The 18,845-nt window shown below is 38.1% G+C and overlaps 2 protein-coding genes across 2 annotated transcripts; one reads left to right on the plus strand and one right to left on the minus strand.

Moving 5' to 3' along the window:
• The first annotated feature begins 968 nt into the window (after nt 1-968).
• On the plus strand, nt 969-3,389 carry LOC137718230 (pentatricopeptide repeat-containing protein At1g09900-like). Its single transcript, XM_068457740.1, has one exon. It carries the CDS (start codon nt 1,340-1,342, stop codon nt 3,179-3,181), a length of 1,842 nt encoding a protein of 613 aa, XP_068313841.1. The 5' UTR covers nt 969-1,339; the 3' UTR covers nt 3,182-3,389.
• An 11,247-nt stretch (nt 3,390-14,636) lies between these two features.
• Nucleotides 14,637-15,236, minus strand: LOC137717175 (uncharacterized). Its single transcript, XM_068456477.1, has one exon. The coding sequence runs from the start codon at nt 15,234-15,236 to the stop codon at nt 14,637-14,639; it is 600 nt and encodes a 199-aa protein (XP_068312578.1).
• Between the last annotated feature and the right edge of the window lie 3,609 nt (nt 15,237-18,845).

Genomic DNA, 18,845 nt, shown 5'->3' on the forward strand with positions numbered 1-18,845 from the left:
GTAGATTGTGAGGCAAATTAATAGTTTTATCGTAATACAATGTTTATATTTAGGGATAATAATAATAATAATAAAATACGCGTTATAACTTAATGAACTAGAAACACACAAACAACACATTTGCTTCCACATTCTGCAATACATGAGAAACCTACATACAATATTAGAGCCCAACTACTGTAGATTGTGAGGCAAATTAATAGTTTTATCGTAATACAATGTTTATATTTAGGGATAATACTAATAATAATAATAATAATAATAATAATAATAATAATAAAATACGCGTTATAACTTAATGAACTACTACATCACACCACTTTCTCACAGTCGCACCAAATAATTTCTTCTGACCATGAGATTTAGCCGCCACACAACTAGTACCCTAAGGACGGGGATTCTTTCCACTCCCTATTCCGCACCCCCTCCTCCCCCTCCTCTCATTGTTTTATTTTCTCCTTTCTCTCTCTCTACAAAGTATAAAAAAAAAAAAAAAAAAAACAAGATGAGATTTTGAGCGTTCAAATAGAAGAGGAGAGAAGAGGAGGAAAAGGGAGAGAATCATACTTCGTACCCTAATCTAGTTTTAGAACACAAGATTGAGTCTAACGTGAATTACTATTATTTTAGATAATTTTTATTAGCACTTCAAAAATTTAATTATGCACTTCAAGCTTTCTATAAGAAAAAAATACTTTCATAAAAAATGCATAATTAGATTTTTAAATTGAGAATAACAGTTCCGTTTTTTTTTTTTTACCATAATCGTCTTATCTAGTTTTGTAGGGACGTTATTTTCAAACATAAGTGACAAAAATGTACAAAGGGAATAGAAAGATCACAACCTTAAGTTTGGTCCAAATAAATTTGGCCCATTGAAAAAAATTATCAGCAAGGCCGCACAGGCCTGCGCTGCAATCAACCCACCCCCTCATTGCCTCCCAGTTTCAAGTGCCATCTACGACGCCGAGGCCTTCCTCGTTCAGCTCTAGCGTACCTCGCGTTTTGCAGACACACAGAAGAAAACGACATAAAACGGATAAGCACGGCGGCACATTGTCACCCACCACCACTTCTTCACTCTTTCTTCTTTCAACCTTCTGCCCCTCTCTTATGTAATACTTCTCCTTCCATTTGAAAACGAAAGAAGCTCGCTCTGCTTTGGGTAAGCTCTCTCTCTAGCTTCATCTTTTCTTCTCTAAATTCATTTCTGTTTGTCACAAAAAACCCAACCCAACTCTGCAAATTTGTTTTTCTATCTATTTTCTTTGCTGTATTTCCGTTTAAGCATGGTGTTTTGAGTAGTGGGTTGTGGTTTTATACATAAGTAGGTGAAGTTATGGATTTGATGGTACCTGTGAAGCAAACCCCTGATGGGTTTTGCTCATTTCACAGAGTTGGTACGCAGGGGACAAGAAAGACTGGTAAATTTGGAGCTACGGTTTGTGGTAAGGTTGGTCCCATCAAACCCAGTTCTGGGAGGCTCTTTGTGGGCTGCAGAGCTCGGTTTCTTGTTCTCTCTGATAGCATTCAGTGTAGAATACAGGACGGTTACCAGAAACATAGGCGAAAGCGTGTACTTGCTGTGTCGAAAGTTGAAACGTTTAGTTCCAATGGTAGGCTGCAGAATGTTGAGTATGCCCCACATGGGGGTTTGAATGGAATGGACTCTTCCAATGGTTTCGAAGAATTTGAGAGTAACAATCATCTCCGCAGGTTGGTTAGAAATGGGGAATTAGAAGAGGGATTTAAGTTTCTAGAGAACATGCTTTATCGCGGTGATATGCCGGATATTATTGCGTGTACGAGTTTAATCCGGGGGTTTTGTAAGAGTGGAAAGACAAAGAAGGCGACTCGGATTATGAACATTCTAGAAGACTCCGGGGCTGTCCTTGATGTTATAACTTACAATGTCTTGATCAGTGGCTACTGCAAGGCTGGTGAGATTGATAATGCTTTGAGGGTTTTGGACCGGATGAGTGTTTCTCCAGATGTTGTTACGTATAATACAATTTTGCGTACTTTGTGTGATAGTGGGAAATTGAAGCAAGCAATGGAAGTTCTTGATCGACAGATGCAAAGGCAATGTTATCCAGATGTGATTACATATACCATACTGATCGAAGCAACTTGTAAGGAAAGTGGGGTTGAGCAGGCGATGAAGCTTTTGGATGAGATGAGGAGCAAAGGATGCAAGCCTGATGTGGTCACTTATAATGTTCTTATAAATGGAATTTGCAAGGAAGGACGGTTGGATGAAGCAATCAAATTCTTGAACGGCATGCCATCATCTGATTGCCAACCAAATGTCATTACCCACAATATTATTTTGCGTAGCATGTGCAGCACCGGGAGGTGGATGGATGCTGAGAAACTTTTAGCTGAAATGGTTTACAGAGGCTGTTCTCCCAGTGTTGTTACTTTCAATATTTTGATTAACTTCTTGTGCCGGAAGGGTTTATTGGGTAGAGCAATTGACATTTTGGAGAAGATGCCTAAGCACGGTTGTACACCAAACTCCTTGAGTTACAACCCATTGCTTCATGGCTTTTGCAAGGAAAAGAAGATGGATAGGGCGATTGAGTATTTGGATATAATGGTTTCTCGTGGCTGTTATCCTGACATTGTAACCTACAATACTTTGCTCACAGCTTTGTGCAAAGATGGAAAGGTTGATATCGCAGTTGAGATACTTAATCAACTAAGTAGCAAGGGTTGCTCTCCTGTTCTAATCACATACAACACAGTAATTGATGGGCTCTCAAAGGTGGGGAAAACAGAACGTGCCTTAGAACTTTTGCATGAGATGCGCAAAAAGGGTTTAAAGCCCGATGTAATTACTTATTCTTCTCTTGTGGGAGGGCTTAGCAGAGAAGGAAAGGTTGATGAGGCAATTAAGTTTGTCCATGATTTGGAAGATGCGGGCGTCAAGCCGAATGCTATCACTTTTAACTCCATCATGTTGGGGCTTTGCAAGGCTAAGCAAACTTGTCGTGCAATTGATTTCCTCGCTTATATGGTATCTAGAGGATGCAAACCTACTGAAGCAACATACACAATTCTCATTGAAGGCGTAGCTTATGAAGGGTTAGCAAAAGAGGCTCTGGAGTTATTGAATGAATTGTGCTACAGAGGGGTTATGAAGAAAAGCTCTGCTGAACAAGTGGCAGTCAAGATGTAGATGCACGCAGTTGGTAGGTCATTGTTTAAGTATTGGCTTTGAATTTCGTCGGCCTTATTTTCATGATAATGATTTCCATGGTGTCCAAAATATGTTTTCCTTAATTCACTCATTTTCTTTGTCTCGAGGAGCAAAATCCAAAATCGATTTTGTTAGATATCCATGTACTCTTCTCGTCATTTTATTTGATCTGATTCTTGTGCTTTGATGAATCCATGGTTGTCTGTCGAGTAGTTTCCAATATCTAAAATATTTATACTTGCTCAAGTTTTCCACATTATGCCAACCTGTAATCAATGTGATAGTTACCTTTAATGCTGCAAAAGATTAACTAAAGAGTTGCTGTTAAAAATTGTATCATTGCTCTTTAATTTTGTGATTTTTTTTGTTATATTCTCTTTCCGTTGTTAAAATTATTGTTTGCGATTGTTTTGGCTTGAGATATTCTGTATTGAAGACTGATTCTGAGTAGCTTGTACCGTGTCCGATTTACTTCACACATCAAAGTTGAAAGGCGTCTGAGTAGCTCATACGGACTAAGTTTAAACGTAGTAGTTAAGGGCACATTGGGTGGACCGGACAATATAGGATTTCGTATTTCGGAGCGGTTAGGCTAGGATTGGATTTGATAGGTTGGCTTTTTGTCTATTGTTTGGTGTAGTTTAACTCCACTGGATTTGGATTGGATTGAAATGTGAAATAGCTTAGCTTAAACAGAGAAGTCGAGACCACAACGACGACAGACGGTTGTTTGCGACCCCCCGATCACCAACCCACGATGATCAACCCCGAGGTTTGCGACCTACGACCTCCTCCTGCATTCAGATCGACACTCACAAATCACAACCCGCCAACCCAACATCATCCACAATGCTGGTCACACTTCTAGAAAGGAAGTGTACGATTTCCACATGCAATCAGAAATGAGATTCTGAGAAAAGAAGCACGACGGTGCTACAACGACGAGGGAACTTTAACGAAAAGCTTCTGGTACTGTTTATTTTAACGAAAAATCATATTTTTACACTAAAAAGTCAATTCTGGTATCATTCACTTTACCCTTTATTTTGACTTTATCGTTAAAACTCAAAGTTTTTAAGCCTTTTTCATTAGTTTTCCTCCACAACAATGCTTGCGATGACCCCGCGACGATGCTTGGGATGACGCAGCAGCGCTGCTCCAACAGCCATGCGATGAAGGAAAGATACGATGACAAAGAGCAAAGGAAGATGTTGACATAAAGGAGGCGGCACCTCGCCTCATCTGCGACGATTAGACTTGTAACCCGTGTGTGGGGTTTGGTTACATAATCTAGCTATTTTGAATTCGTAACCTATCCTGTCAAAATTCCATTTAGCACCACAAACAACAGACTCCGACTCCATTTTAATTGACTAGAACCCATCCCATTATGCCCACCAAACGGGCCCTAAGGGTCTGTAAATTAGGCTGCGGTTATCTTGTCATTGACATTCACCCGAGTTGGTGTGGTTCCTCCCTGCACTTATCTTAGGGAATCATATATGCATGCTTCTTCATTGACATCCACCTGAACTTGGTGGCTTCCATCTGCACTACGCCGTGTTCTCATAGGGAGTCGGTATGCATCTTCACTCACATCTGCCTGAACTACATGGTTTATGTCTGCACTAGGCCATGTCATCACAGAGGATAATGCACGATCATTACCAGGGTTCTGAATCCTGATCTTCCCGTGCAACATCACATATGCATGACGTGCGCTAATGTCATCAATGCTTGTGCATGCCAGCACGGACGTCTATGAGACCAATACTTGAAAATTGAAACCGTTATTGGTAAAAGCACCAAGTCATGGAGAATATTCCATCTCCCAGAGGAAAAAACGAAGGTGTTTTTTCTTGCTGGGGACGTATAAAGTTGAAGCTTCCATGGATAAGAGGATTAAGACGATATACAACCGCAAGGCAGAGAAGTGTTGGAAATCCCCGTGGCCGTTTCCGGTCCGATCCTTTGAGCTATGCACAGAACTTCGACGATGGTTGGGATCAAATTAATGATGAGGACTCTGCTAAACGCGGTTTCTCAGACAGACATGCTGCCCCTTCATTCAAATCACATGGAGATCATCAGGAACAAACTTTGTGTTACACTATACAAAAGTAGAGGCAATAGCTGATTCATAAGCAATGTTATTTGATTCAAACTCCCATGAAGATCATAAGGAACAAACTTTTTGTTATACTACACAAAAGTAGAGGCAATAGCTGATTCATAAGCAATGTTGTTTGCTTCAAACTTAATTTACCTATTATTTGTAAATATATCTCATAATAATAAAATGTGCCCAATATATATGTAATCATACAGAGAAAATAAATTACATTTTTTTTATCAAAATAGAAAATAAATTACTTACAAAATAAAGAAATGTTTTTTTATTCAAATTAAGTTACTTACAAAATATATGTTATTTCTAAAAAATGCTAGGCGCTAGTCGGGCGGTGAGCTGGCGCCTAACGTCTATGTTGGCGGCTAGGCGGGTCTAGACGGGCGCCTAGGTAGATTTAGGTAAATTGCCTATATATCTTGTAAATAAGTGCATATTGATATTTACAAAAAAATTATATTTGTATAAAATCCATGAGTAAGATAATAAAATAATGATAAAATGTAAAAAAACAAGGTTCTAAAAAATGCTAGGTGCTAGTTGGGCGGTGGACTGGAGCCTAGAGCCTAGGCGGACTAGACAGATTTAAGAAATTTTATTATATATTATATAAGTTAATTAAATTTACAATGTAATATATAAGAAAGACATGAAAAATATATATATTTTTTTCTTACAAAAAAATAGTATATGTGACGTTAGAGTTTCAAGTATATAGCATGATCTGATCTTCAAAGAGACTTTCAAGGTCTAAAAGATGGATTTCCCAAATAAAACAATTTAATTTAAAAAAAATAAAAAAATAAAAGATATTTTGAATAAAATTAGTGTTTAACATTTTCTTTAAACCACATGGTGGCCTCTCCACCTCACTCCCTCACATCATCCAAGGTTCCAAACCGTGGAGCCACGTCAAAGATTCATCCCATGTCTCTCACGTAACCCAAGGTCCTAAATTGAGATTCCCAATCCCATATCAGATATAAAATAGTGTAAAAATTTCAAAATCAACACACACCAACACATTTGACGCATTGGAAAGCGGGAAGCTTTTATTTGGGGTTTCTTTTTTGTATCCTCTTCCTCCTCTCTCACTTCTTCTTCGTCTACTTTAGTTTCTTCTTCTATTTTGCTATGTAACTTTCCTCCTTCTTTGATGGAGTACAAATTTTCAATTTGAATTGTTCTCTCTCCCATCATTCCTCTTCTCTATAGATCATCCATGTTCTGCTAAAAATATGACGGCGAGTGAAATGGAAAGATGTAACGCGCCTACAACAACCGAAGCCGAAAAAAAAAAACTACCGCCATGGTCAGCGCCTAGGCCACCGCTCAGGCCGCCTAGACTGCCTAAAAAGTGTCTAGGTCTAGGCGGGCGCCTAACTCCTAGCCGATTTGGCCTAAGTCGCAGCAGCACTCTATCGCCTAGCGCCTAGGCGGCCGCCTAACCCGATTTTTAGAACACTGATATTTGCATATAGATAAATTTCTAGTATAATATTTTTTTAATGTATATGGAGTTGTTGAATTTTACAAGTTTGTAGTACATAATAAATGCTCATGCATATTGTCAATGCAGAAACCTATTGTATAACAAGTATCTCAGATTACATTTGTGTGACTATGTGTGATACTTGAAGCAACCATGTTCAAAATGAAATGTAATTCTTCTACTCGTTTATGACATGCCTCGACCCCGATATCCCCATATACCAGGGTAGACACGTGTTGACCGACACCTGAAGACTATGAAGCCATTTTAAACATGCATTCAAATAAAATATGTAAATATAAAGAAATACGCAAATGCGAAAACGTGTTCAGAGTATATAACTAATCAAGAATAATGTGAAAGAACTACTATGAAAAGATACGAATAAAGGAATGGGTCCGACATTGAGAAGACTCGAAATACCTATGCGGAAGTGCCCTAACTAGGGGTGGGCAAACGGGGTATAGGAACTGACACACCCCGACCGAAATCAAGGCGTGCTGGCCGTCACGTGAAGGTGACATAGCCATGTGCACAGTGCGGAAACAAAAATAATAATAAAATTACGAATAAATAAAAACCAAACTATTAAACAATCTAGTTAAAGTACAAATGCAAGTTTGAGTGTGATAACATAATCAGAGCCAAATAACCTAAGTGCAGTCCAGAAGAACGAAAACTAACTAAACACACCCAAAGGTGGTCCTACACTGGTGATAATCTATCAGGGATGCCGTGGATTCCTTGTAAGCCACCAAAAGAGCTATCCAAACTAGAACCTAGAGGGGCGCAAAACAGAAAGTGTGAGTAGGCAAAAACAAAGCTTTACAAAAACATTACACTTCTCAAAAGTTCTAACCCCTTTCCGTAAAACCTGTATAATTTCCCAGAAAGTATAACATATACATATATCGACACATGTTCAGAAATATGCTATGTCGAATGTCTCAACATAAAAATGTAAGTAACCAGGGTAATATCAATCAATGCCAATAACATGTCAGTTGGAGTCACCTAATATGACATGTACGGCTGAGTCTAGAGCTCAAATCCACATCTCACTAACTCTACCTGCACACAAGTCGGAACCACCTAAAATGGTCTGTACGACATGACTGGGTGTAATTAAATACGCTCAAGTGCTACGATCACGTGAAGACTGGGCGAATAATCACAGGTCACCTACGAGTCAGAACCACCTAAAGTGGTATGTACGACATGACAATGCACCTAATTTGGATCTAAGGTGAGTGTATGGTGCGGGAGATGAACATTATGTGAAGGACTATGCCCTAACTCTGGGCAGGAGCACTAACACCGGGGGTGCAGGCTATGAGCTTTCTATGCATCTCACATAACTACTACGTCACAACCATAAACTATAACTTAACTGGCACTTACTTAGGCGTCCACAACACCAAACACACACACACACACACACACACACACACACACCACTACTCATGCATAAATAATTATGTAACCACTATGCATGGCATTTTAAAACATAAAACATTCAATTTCATGTTCTGGGAAAAACCACAAGTATAAAGGTATATACGGAAAACCAAAAGCCCACTCACTGATATCTGGAAGGGTCGTAACCCCCAAGCCTTGAGTGACTGCGCTCGTCCTCGGGATAGGTCTCACCTGTTTGAAACCTTAAAGATCACAGGATCTCGCCGGAGAAATTCGAGAAAACCGGCCAACTTCAAAACTAGCTTTCCCGACGTCCAATTCCACCCAACGAACCACCTCAAGCTTCCTAAGGACCTCATTAAATTTCGTATAAGCTTTAAATTCCTTGAATTTGGTATAGTTGAACTTGTATGGTCTTCACGAACACAAAGGTACCATTGTCCACCTCGATCCGTCACGTTTGCAAGGGTTTTGAGTATCATCCGTACAAGTGAGAAGGGGAGAGAGATAATCTGTAATAGGGAGAGAGAGCACTGGAGAAGACGATGTGGGTGTAAATGTGTGTGTGTGTCATGGAGATTCAACCCTCAACATAACAAAACAACAACCTAAAATGACAAATAACCTCCAAGGGCAAAATCATCATTTCACACCTACGGTACGAATAATTCGAGACGGGCTGTCACAACAACCGCAGGTTGAGGCTGGTACGGGCCGGTTCCAAATTTTTAATAAGAGAAACGGGGCGGGGCGGGGCTGGTCGGTTCCAGAAGTATAAAAAATGGGTACCCAGACCGTCCCGTTTGTAACATTTTCCCATTCCTCTTCTATTTTCTCACACTTTCTCGAAGACTTTCCTGAGTTTCATCTCCTTAGTTCTCCCTTTCGGATTTGTCAATTCTCAATCTCCTCCTTCTCGATCTCTCTCTCCACAGTCTCTCTCTCTCTCTTCGGACGCCTTTGTCTCCGATCTGCTCATACAAGCTACCACATATGTCATACTCGGCTTTTATCTGTCGATTCATTCAACACCAATAAACATCAATAAAACATATCTCAACAAGAACAACAAAATCAAACCCAAAATCCCAATTGCCCAAAATGATCAAATTTTGTTATTTACCTGACTTGGGTGAGTCCGGTATAGCCACAATAAGCGCAGTTGAAGGGAGCAGAAGTGTCTATATAAAAGGTCTAGTAGAGAGGGACACCTTTGGGGTCGCCGTAGACGGCGTTTAGTGGGATCATTCCGGCCTGGTACGTATTCTGTACCGTGTAAACTGGAACTATCATCACCGGTTCATCCATCTTCGACATCTTTGCCTTTGTTCGTGACTTATGAGTGCGATAAAATCTCGCGATCTTGTTAGTGGTTTGGTCTGGTGATTGGAATCATAATTGGCTGATCTCACAAGAGAAGCTATTCGAGGGAAATTTGTGATGAGCAGATGGAAATTGGTTTTCTTGTGGTGACTAGAATGTCCTTGTGGTGACTAGACTGGAGAATGAGTGAGTCCGAGAGGTAATCAAAACTGGGAAAAAAATAAAATAAAATAAGATGACCCATGGACCAGTCCCGAATCGACCCATTTGAAACGGGCCTGGTTAGGTCCGGTTTGAGTGATCAGATTTGCAATATCCAGCCCAGCCCGTCCCGTTTTCTTTTTAAGCGGGTCAGGTCCGGTCTGATCTCTCCAAATTTGGGCTCGGCCCAACCCGTGCCCACGTCTAGGTCTGACGCCGGGATTGTGTGCCTCAACTCTAACTCTTGAAGGGGGCGCAAAACAAAGGGTGAGTGGACCCAAGTTTATAATAATAATACTAATAATAATAAGAAAACCATTTTCTTTCTGAACATATTAACCCTCTGTTTTCCAAACACATATATAGTATTACATAGTAGGTTTTCTGAAAACTCTAGCATGCCGTGAAAACGTTCATAAAACATGTACATATAAACCAATGCTCAGTAATGGCAATATAGTCGCCCGAAGGCAAATCCGTAAAACCTCTGTAGATCACATCAATGATGTACTCAAATAGGGGTATCATAGTCACCTGAAGGCATAACCATTACTCGAATGTGAAGCTATACGACACTCGGTTACGCCAGTGAAGAAACATGGTAGACCCCATCACTCGAATGTGAAGCTGTACAATTCTGGGTTACGCCAGAGAAGAAAATATAACATAACAAACCGACACTAGCCGTGGCTAGTGAAGCTATCTGACACTGGTTTTGCCAGTGAAGCTAGGAGTATGTCATAAATATCCTTATCTATGTCCTATGTGTTAGATCCTACATTGCCCAGGGGAGATGATCCTCTATGCCTTATTTATACATGCCTACTTCCACATAGCATGAAGTCTTTTGGGAACTCACTGGCTTCAAATTTCATCCGAACTACGAAGTTAAGCGAGTTTATGTGAGAGCATTCTTAGGATGGGTGGCCCACTGGGAAGTTATCGTGTGAGTTCCCAGAAATAAAACCGTGAGGGTATGGTTGGGGCCTAAAGCGAACAATATCGTGCTATGGTAGAGTCGAGCCCGGGATGTGACAATTTGGTATCAGAGCTAGTCCCTGGTCGAAAGTGTGCCGACGAGGACGTTGGGCCCCTAAGGAGAGTGGATTGTTAGATCCCACATCACTCAGGGGAGATGATCCTCTATGCCTTATATGTACATGACCACCTCCATATAACACGAGGCCTTTTAGGAACTCACTGCTTCAGATTCCATCGGAACTCCGAAGTTAAGCCAGTTCAGGCGAGAGCATTCCTAAGATGGGTGGCCCACTGGGAAGTTTTCATGTGAGTTCCTAGAAATAAAACCGTGAGGGCGTGGTTGGGGCCCAAAGCGGACAATATCGTGCTACGGTAGAGTTGAGCCCGGGATGTGGTGAAGCTCGGGTCGGGATGTGACACTATGGCCATAAATGTCTACATACTCGTGTTATGTGTATTTGCTGTATGATAACCTGCTAGATAAGCACCGAAAACGTATCTCAAAACCTCATATCAAATCACCGGGGCTCAAAAGCTCAAAGCATCAATTCATAAACCATAATAATTCATATTCATAAATCCATAATATAATATGCATAAATCTAATAATTCATAACCTTTTGTAAAACATAATTTGATAAATCAAAGATAATGCATAAAACGTAAAATCATAAAATCATGCTTTTTGTGAATGCAAGCCTAATATTTTATAAAAAACATGCAATTTAAGAAGAAGTCCACTAGCTGATATTCCGCTACCTGGGAGCCACTCGAACTAGAGATGATGGGATCACTTCCCATTGACACACCATTGGTGTTCTTGGCCGTGGCCTGAGTTGGCCAGAAAATCGCTCTAAAGTCATCGGACCTTCGTCGGTAAACTGGGTTTCTTACTTTCTTTGTTCCCCAAGTCGGAAAATCGAGAAGCTCGCCGAAGAAGACAATGAACAATGGCAATGGCCACTAGTCTTGATCTTGGTTCGATGGTGGTGGTGGTGGCTTGACTATAAAGAAGAGATAAAGAGGGAGGTTATGGTTGCAAGGCTCATGGATGCTTGGTGGGGTTGAGTTCGCCGGAGTGGCAAGTTGTGGTTTCTGCTTTCTTGTGCAGCATGCACAGACATGGAAGAAGAGAGAAGGGAGATCAAGGAGAGATGAAGGGCCAGAGGTGGCTGAGTTTGTGGTCTTGCGTGCGTGTAGGTGTGGTGTTGCCATTGTTGTTGCAGAGGTAAGGCACATGAAAGAGGTAAGAGAAGAAGAAAAAGGGAAAGAGATACACGGGCCAGAAAAGAGCACCCTAGAAAATAGGGGAAAAATTGCCACATGTCAGCCCGGGAGTGGTCCAAAGTGCAAAATATCCCTACTTGGAAAATTACCAAAATGCCCCTATGTTTCGAATTCCGTAAAATCTTCGTTTTAGCTCCAAATTCGATTACGCTTGTGCCTACGCGTTTATGGCGATGAGTAATACAAGGATACACCATGGAAATGAATTTCACGTGACACGACAAGGCGGTCAACAAAAGTCAATGTTTTTGCCTCGAAGGGCATTTCGTAAATTCATGCTTTAAAATTATAAAAACCGTAATATTTAAGGACGGGTCGTTATAGTTTAAGACCTTATGTTCCAAAGGTGATATAACCCCTTAATATTCAGAACAGATTCTTCACGAGCAGGGAATTAGATTATATAGACGTACGTTTGTCCAACTTCCATCTATCATAGAAATCAGTTACCTGCAGTTTTACCTAGTAGTGGATAACAGTTACCATTTGTTGCATATTATCCACGTATCCTTGTTTATAGGAAATATTCATCCATGCTTACAACTTTTTAATTAGTTTATAATATATAGGCAACAGAAGATTCATACTTATAATGTTAGTCAAGTCCGACTAGGTTTCTAACATTCTCCCACATGGACATAGACTAAACATTATAATCAAAGTCATGCCCTTTTTTAATACTGATACCTTATGTGATCACATCAAGTTTCACGCTTACTAACTTCCTTTCAACTACTATAATTAATTCAAGTATTGAAATCCAGAAAAAAACATGTTTTATAGACAACACAAGCACCCTGAAACCACAAATACTTAAAACCAATATGTAGAAAGAAACTTTAGACTTATCAATGAATTTATATTCATTCATTCATTCAAAACATTCATTTCATGGATCATTTTTGGAAGATCCTGAAACATTCACTGAACTGCAACTCTCGAATTATTCATGTCCAATCATCAAAACACCATAATACACATATACATGTATACAATCAGCAACTCAGACAACCACTAGGGTCAATAGGTATAATTCAGTAGGTCTTGATGTTAAACAACATAGTGACATTCAAATTCATATTGAAATAAACATGTGACTTGCAGTAAGTTTTTCTCACTTCCACACTTTAGCAAATTATAATAATTCAAGCATTCCCATCTTAGTGACATGGTCCTTAAATGCTACTACTGCCAACGACTTAATCAGATGATCAACTATCATCAAAAAATTTTCAATGTGCTCAATCACGATTTTGCCTTGTCTCATATGTTCCTTCACCGATAGGTATTTGATGTCCATTAACCTTGTTGCCTCGAACTTCTTGTTTTTCTTAGAGAAAAACACTGCATCTTTGTTATCGCAGTATATGATTAATGGTCTTGAAATTGAATCTATAATAGCCATGCAGCTGTTAAATTTCTTAACCACAAGCCTCTCTTAGTAGCTTCAAAACACGCTATAAACTCAGCTTCCATGGTTGATGTGGCCAGTCCCTTTTGTTTAGCACTCTTCCATGATATAGTTGCTCCTGCTAAGAAGAACAAGTAACCACTTATGGATCTCCTGTCATCCACGCAACCTGCAAAGTCAGCATCAGTGTAGCCAACTAGTTCCAAGTTCTCTACTTTCTTGTAAACCAACATAAAAGATTTTGTCCTTTTCAAGTATCTTAACACTTTCTTTGTTGCAACCCAATGTTGTTTACCTGGATTTGATTGATATCTTCCCAACACACTAATGGCAAATACCAAATCAGGTCTAGTGCAGACTTGTGCATACATCAAGCTGCCTACTAAGGATGCATAAAGTTTATTGAACATGCTTTGTTTCTCAATTTCATTCCTCGGACACTAAGACTTATTCAACCTGTCTCCCTTTCCCATTGGTACTTCTCCATTGGCACAAGTTTGCATATTGAATCTGTGCAGCACATTTTCAATGTACGACTTCTGTGAGAGCCCCAACAACCCTCGAGCTCTATCTTTTTTAATCTATATTCCAGGGACATATGATGCATTTCCCATATCCTTCATCTCAAAGGTCTTAGACAATAATCTCTTAGTTTCAAGCACAAGATTAAGATCATTGCTTGCCAAGAGAATATCATCCACATAAAGCATGAGCAAAATAAATCTTGATCCATTGACCTAGAGATAAATACAATCATCAATCTTATTTTCACAAAAACCAAAAGAAGTTACCTTTTCATCAAATTTCAAGAATCATTGTCTCGAGGCTTGTTTCAAGTCGTACAACGATTTGTTCAACTTACAAACCATGTTCTCCTCACTTTCTTTAATGAAACCAATAGGCTATTCCATATAAATATCTTCCTCTAAATCACCATTCAAGAAAGCTGCTTTACATCCATCTGGTGCAATTCAAGGTTGTAAAGAGCCACGAAAGCCAATACAATTCGAAATGAATCTTTAGTTGATACAGAAGAGAAAGTTTCTAAATAATCCACTCCCTCAGTTTGAGTATAACCCTTAGCCACTAGCCTGGCTTTGTGCCTCTCAGTTTTTCCAGTCGAATCCATCTTGGTTTTAAACACTCATTTACAACCCACTACCTTGATATCATTTGGTGCTTGAACTAAACTTCAAACATTATTTGTTTGCATGGATTTCAGCTCATCATTCATTGCTTCCTGCCATAATTTAGATTGAGAACTACTCATAGCTTCTTGATAAGTGACAGGATCATCCGATATGCCTTCATTCATATCAACTTCTTGAAAATACATAAAATAATCATTTGGAATTGTTGACCTCCTAACTCTTTGTGGCATCACCCTTCTTTCATTTACATATGCTTGTAATGGTTGACTAGTTGAAGCATGTGATGAAGTAGAAGCTGCATTAACAATGCTAATAGGTGTGTTGACATTTGTAATAGGTGTGCTACTTTGCAAATCAAAATCTTCAATCTGAAATTCAACCATAGGTTGTTGAGAATCAAAAGTTTCCCCGTGACTTTTACCCTCACTTATTTCACCTTGATCTTCAAATTCCAAGACTGATGCTGCTTGAAAATTACTCGATGCTTCTTTATCTTCAATAAACTTGGCATCGTTGGACTCAAAAATTCTATTTGAGAGATTTGATGCATAAAATCTGTATCCCTTTGATTTATCAGGAAATCCTACAAAACGATAAGAAACTGTCCTCACATCCAATTTCTTTTTAGCAGGATTATACATCTTATCTTGGCTTCTACACTACAACCCCAAACATGCATGTGATTTAAACTTGGCTTTCTCCCTGTCCATAATTCAAAATGAGTTTTTACAAACTGACTTGCTAGGAACTCAGTTCAGTATGTAGTTCGACATTTTCACGGCTTCACCCCATAAGAACTGTCGAAGTGTTGAACAACTCATCATGTTTCTAACCATTTCAATCAGTGTTTTATTTCTCCTCTTAGCAATGTCATTTTGTTGTGGTGTGCCTAGAGTAGTATACTGTGCTTAAATACCACACCCCTCTAAATATAGAGCCAAAGGCCCTTTAGATTGACCTGCCTCAATGTACTTCCCATAGCATTCGCCTCCCCTGTCGGACTTTAGAATTTTAATGGACAATTCCAATTGTTTCTTTACTTCAGTTTTAAATACTCTGAAACAATTTAACACTCAAAATTTTTCTGAAATTAAATAAAGGTATGAAAATCTAGAATAATCTTCAATAAAAGTTATGAAATAAATATTTCCACAGATTGTTTTAGTTGGGAAGGGTCCACAAATATCAAAAAGGATAATCTCCAATAGTTTTTGACTTCTAACTAAAGTCTTTTTCTTAGTTTTAATCATCTTCCCTTTAAAACACTCAATGAAACTTTTGAAATTTGAGAAATCCAAAGCAGGCAAAATTTTATCCTTAATCATGCAATCCATTCTTGTTTTAGATATGTGCCCTAATCTCCTATGCCAAAGCATGGAAGATTTTTCATTTAAAGCAAGTCTTTTAGTTGATGTAGATGATTCAGTATTAAAACAAACACTTTCATTGCAAATCGAGCAAAGTACTTGCCACAATTCATTAAATAAAAAGCGAACTCCAAGTACAACTTTTGGATTATTTTTCATGTAAATCTTGACACCTTCGTTGTCTCCATCGAAAGCAAAGCCAGTTTTTACAAGTTTAAAAATGAAAGTAAATTCCTTCTAAATGAATGTACATATAAAAAATCAACTAAATCTAAAACAAAGCCACTGGATAACATGAGCTTGAAGTCGCCTATTGCTTCCACAACCACTTTATTCACATTGCCAACATAGACTGCAAACACTTCATTTCTTGTTGTTGTACCTCTTCTTGTGAAACCCTGCAATGAATTGGTGATGTGAATCGAATAACCAGTATCAAACTACCAAGAATTTGGAGGGACTTCAACAAGATTAGATTCAAAACACACAAAAATTTTGACCAAAATACCTTTCTTAGTTTTCAGATCTTTGAGTTTCTCTTTGTCCCTTTTCATGTGACCAAGTCTTTTGCAAAAAAAAAAAAAAAAAACCCCTTATATTGTCCATTATATCCTTATAATTTTGAAGCCCTTTGGAGAAAGATAGAGTCATGGTAGAACTACTATTGGAGATCAGTTTAAGGGCCTTACTAGTATGGAAGAATGGTTTTTTCCCTTTGTCAATGTGCACAAAGTTCGCTACAGCATTGCGCTTAAGCCTGCATTCCTCTTGAGCAGCAATTGAAATTAGTTCATCCATGGACCATTTCTCATTCTGTGTACTGCAAGTAACCTTCAGCTGGTTATAACATGAAGGCAGGGAAGTCAATGCCATATGGACCACAAAAGCCTCATCAACTGGAACATTCAAACCCTTTAGTTTGGCTGCAGTGTTCACCAACTTCATAATACACTCTCTAACACCTTTCCCTTCATTGAACTTTAGAGATGTAAATGTTGTCATCAATATTGTAGTATGTAACAAATGTTCATGCACACTGCCAATGCAAAAACCTATTGTATAACAAGTATCTCAGATTAATTACATTTGTGTGACTATGTGTGATACCTGAAGCAGCCATCTTAAAAAAGAAATGCAATTCTTCTACTCATTTAAGACCTTATGTTCCAAAGGCAATAGAACCCCATAATATTCAGAACGTATTCTTCACGAACAGGGAATTAGATTATATAGACACATGCTTGTCTAACTTCCATCTATCGTGGAAATCAGTTACCTGTAGTTTTACCAAGTAGTGGATAACAGTTATCGTTTGCTGCATATCATCCACGTATCCTTGTTTATAGGAAGTAGTCATCCACGCTTACAACTCCTTAATCAATTTATAATATATACGCAATAGAAGATTCACACTTATAATGTTAGTCAAGTCCAACTAGGTTTCTAACAAGAGTATTATAGATATAGGAAGTCTTTAAGATAAGGGATTCCCATTTTTTTGTTTTTTTTTTTGTTTTTTTTTTTTTTTTTTTACAAAAATGGGGATTAGTTGTGGCACTCCATCTCATCAAAACTTTAATAATCTGAACCATCTATTTTCAAGTTGCACTTCATAGATCATCCTTCAAAATATTACCCAAATTTGAAATATTTGATGCATTTAATTGAGTTCAAAGAAATTAACGAACACTTTGTTTTAAGAAAACATTAAAATTTTATCTTGATATATAAATAGACAAATAGTTTTTGATTGAATTGAATTTTTGCAAGGATGATCTATAAATTGAGACTCACAAAATAGAGGTTTGGATCGTTGAAGTTTGATGTAGAATGATTTCCACAAATTCCCATTTTTTTCAAAAATAAATTTCAAAAAATGGTAATCCCTCTCCTTTTATATATATACTAGCATATGCCCCACACTTTGTGTATGAAAATAATTTTTATTTTTATTTTAAACTGGAAAGGAGAAAGGGAAGAAAAAAGAATGTGGATTAGAGAGAGAAGTTTTTTCCTATATTTTATTTTTCAAAATTAGAAGATGTTAGGATCACTCTTGGGTGAGCCTTTAAACAAAAAAAAATGTAAAATTTAGTTTGTGTGAATTTACATTACTGCCCATGATTTTGTTTTGTTGTAGAAGACAAAATTATCTTTTACTCTCTTTTGTTTGACAAAGAAAGTTTTATTAATGTAGTGTGTGTGTGTGTATATATATATATATATATATATATATCTATGTACATATGCATAGGCACACAAATTATATGTACATATATATGTGGACACATATTTGTGGCTTATTTTATCTGACCACAAGAAAGAGGAAGCGCAACAGAAAGAGAGTAGAGAGGGATATGTTTGTAGGGTTGTGTAGAGGATGTGTTATTCCCCTTTCACAGTGTCTTTATTTATAGTAATAAGGGAGGCAAGAATCATTCTCCTCCAAGGAATACAAGTCCTAATAGGAAAGAATAACTAGTACCAAATCTAATCTAGAATTTACACAATCACACTTTAATACAATGTTTATAACAATATTGTTACCACTTAAGCAATATATGTATATATAGCATTATCATTATGGTAGTCTTTTTCTCCTTTTTTTTTTTTTTTAGGTCTCTCCACGTTGATAAAATTTGTTTTTTATGAAAAAAAATGCATGATATTTAATAGCACATTGCAATTTTTTTTACCTATATTGAATACACATTAAGTAAAGGGTTTTTATCACAAATGGTAGATTGATCAAACTCATCATTTTGATCTATGAGTTTCAAAATCTATCAATCTAGTCCTTGTCATTCACTGTCGTACACCAATGTTGTCATTCCGTTAAAACTCCGTTAATAAGTCTGTTAGTTTGCTGATGAGGCACACATA

Source organism: Pyrus communis, chromosome 15 (genome assembly GCF_963583255.1).
Source record: "Pyrus communis chromosome 15, drPyrComm1.1, whole genome shotgun sequence".
Classification (NCBI taxonomy): domain Eukaryota; kingdom Viridiplantae; phylum Streptophyta; class Magnoliopsida; order Rosales; family Rosaceae; genus Pyrus; species Pyrus communis.

Coding starts and splice junctions, on each gene's coding strand:
- LOC137718230 (XM_068457740.1), top strand. CDS start 1,340: ATGGATTTGATGGTACCTGTGAAGCAAACCCCTGATGGGTTTTGCTCA.
- LOC137717175 (XM_068456477.1), bottom strand. CDS start 15,236: ATGTATAATCCTGCTAAAAAGAAATTGGATGTGAGGACAGTTTCTTAT.